Consider the following 2392-nt stretch of genomic DNA (forward strand, 5'->3'; position numbering starts at 1 on the left):
TTTATAATTTTTTCAATAACAGGGCTACATAAGTTACAAACAGTACAGCCATTGGCTCGAGTTGTAGACCTGCGGCACTATTGGCAGGGCATCCTGTTTCTTCTTCTATAGGAGTCGTAAACTTCCAGTTACCACATTTAGGAAAATTATACGGTGGTTTTGGCATCTGATTTATCTCTCCAACTTGTAGAATTACACCCATTCCTATCTCGGAGTGGAAATCAACATGGCAATGAAAGAACCAGAAACCTTAGGGAAAATAGGACAACAAGATAAAACCAACAAGATGGCATGTGCATTTGTTATACATGTACATGATTAATTAATACCCTACATATCTTGAAAACATTAAAAATTAATTGACCTATCCTACCTGGATTAGTGGCATGTATACGGAGAATGGTGTATCCACCATTGGCTACAGTAACTGTGTCCTTTTTAACCGACATGTTTAGATTTCTGGGGATGTTTCCCGCTTCATTCAGTCTTTTCACCTCCTGGAGAGTAGTGAATCGGTTAAGCTGCATATAAATGTAACAACATCAGGTATCTATTGGCCATAATGCTCACATTTACATGGTAAATGATTGTCTTAAAGATGGTTAATTTAAGCTGTAGTACAAATATAGTACATATACCTTTGCATTAACTAAAAATGCTATGGTTACTTTGACCAAAATATTAGCCCAGAGGAGACTTTAATTGAAACATGCAGGTGCTTTGCAATTTCAAGATATAAGATGCAATGAAGAAAAAAAATACAGTGATGGGTTTCAAGAATTTTAAAGACTACTTTGATTTTAGATCCGAGCATCAAAATGAAATATATTATAAGCTTCGCCTAATTTGATTTAAGGTAGTCCACGAATCAAAATATTTCTTTATTACATTTACACATGTACCAACAAAAAATGCTCAAGCATGTTTTAAAAGTTCACGAAATACAATTGCAATATATGTGCCCTGCTGGGAATGACTAAACTGGAATAGGAAATACTATCAAATATTAAATCAAATATAATACTAGTACTTAAAATTGTTGTATTTCAATAATGCAAAAGCTTTACAACTTCTTAAAACAAGGAAATCAAATGACAAACAAGTTAATGAAAAATGAATATTAACATTCTCTTTCAAAGTCATCATTTAAAGTCGTTTGGTCAAAACAAGACCATTGTCAGCCAATACAATTTATCATTATATATCCTTCAGAATTATACAGTCAATCTGATTGGTTTAGGGCAGGTCACGTGCAGGGAGACAACTCGTGATGTCTCCCTCACGCGCAGGGTGACAACTGTTATCTTCCTTCAGATGACAAACGAATAGCGTAAGCGAGCATGCAGGGTTACACTTGTGTTGTCGCCATTTGAATGAAACTTCAGTGATTCAAGCGAGATAACTCCTATTCATAAGTACAATTGCTAATTATATTAGATCGGTAAACAATAAATTCTAACGATGACGTCAAAGTTGTCTGCTGACATATTTTGGAAGTATGGAATCGGAGCATAGTAGAAGAAAACAAGAGGGTTTTATTACTATTTTCAACTCTATCTTATTGAAAATTATATATTCTTCAGGATATTAAAACTATTATGGACTATTTAGAACGAAGAGGCATCACCAATTATCAGGTCTGAGCAAGCGCCCTCGGATGACAACCCTACTCAGACCTGAAAATTGGTGATGTCTCCCTTGTATTATATGTTATCTGATTTTTCCGTTTTTCTCGATTATTACACAACATTTGTTAACAGTCAGCCGGGGAGACTCCCTCCTACATGGTACCTGATCCATCTTCGATGTTTTTAGGTCCGTATTTTCTCTCCGTCTGATTTTTATTTTGTTTGATTGGATTTTTTTTTTTGCTTAAATACTATACATTTATTGACTAAGTTCGGGGACAACATTCGTTTTGTCGGACCCAAGAACCAAACTGTCTGCCTGAGGCCGTTAGGCCTCAGGCAGACAGTTTGGTTCGAGGGTCCTACGAAACGCATTTTGCCCGAGAACTCTGTCAATAAATGTTTTGTTATACCTTTCATTTTAATTTATATTTTTTGATATACATGTATTTTGTACTATATTCCGTAATGTAACATTAGATCTGTCACTATTTTAAAACACCAAAGAATGAAAATGAGATTAAGCTCCGCCAATTCTGTGACGTAAACGGTCCAACATCTATCCGAGCGATCCAACATCTCACTCAGCGGTCTAACATCGATTTTTTTATGCCCGCTCAGCAAAACATTAAAAATGTTAGACTCCTTTCTGTATAGATCTGTATTGAAACACATTTTTAAACGATAACAATATTCGTTATCTCCATGTTTCCTAAAGATTAAATAATTTATTACAGGCTGTCAATTTTTAGATAGAAAGAGAT

General features: G+C 34.9%; 1 protein-coding gene across 1 annotated transcript; it reads right to left on the reverse strand.

Annotated features, from left to right (window-relative positions):
- LOC134245749 (uncharacterized) lies at positions 1-463 on the reverse strand. Its single transcript, XM_062728006.1, has 2 exons — positions 374-463; positions 1-249 (listed from the first exon to the last, which is right to left on the reverse strand). The coding sequence occupies exons 1-2, from the start codon at positions 447-449 to the stop codon at positions 2-4; spliced, it is 324 nt and encodes a 107-aa protein (XP_062583990.1). The 5' UTR covers positions 450-463; the 3' UTR covers position 1.
- Between the last annotated feature and the right edge of the window lie 1929 nt (positions 464-2392).

The sequence above is a fragment of the Saccostrea cucullata genome, unplaced genomic scaffold, assembly GCF_032062105.1.
Source record: "Saccostrea cucullata isolate Sc308-1 unplaced genomic scaffold, CSIRO_AGI_Scuc_v1 ctg21222, whole genome shotgun sequence".
NCBI lineage: Eukaryota > Metazoa > Mollusca > Bivalvia > Ostreida > Ostreidae > Saccostrea > Saccostrea cuccullata.

Bases quoted from the DNA above. Each gene is read 5' to 3' on its own strand.
- LOC134245749 (XM_062728006.1), bottom strand. From the start codon at position 449: ATGTCGGTTAAAAAGGACACAGTTACTGTAGCCAATGGTGGATACACC. The intron at 250-373 runs GTAGGATAGGTC...ATTTTCCCTAAG, and splicing joins TATACATGCCACTAATCCAG to GTTTCTGGTTCTTTCATTGC.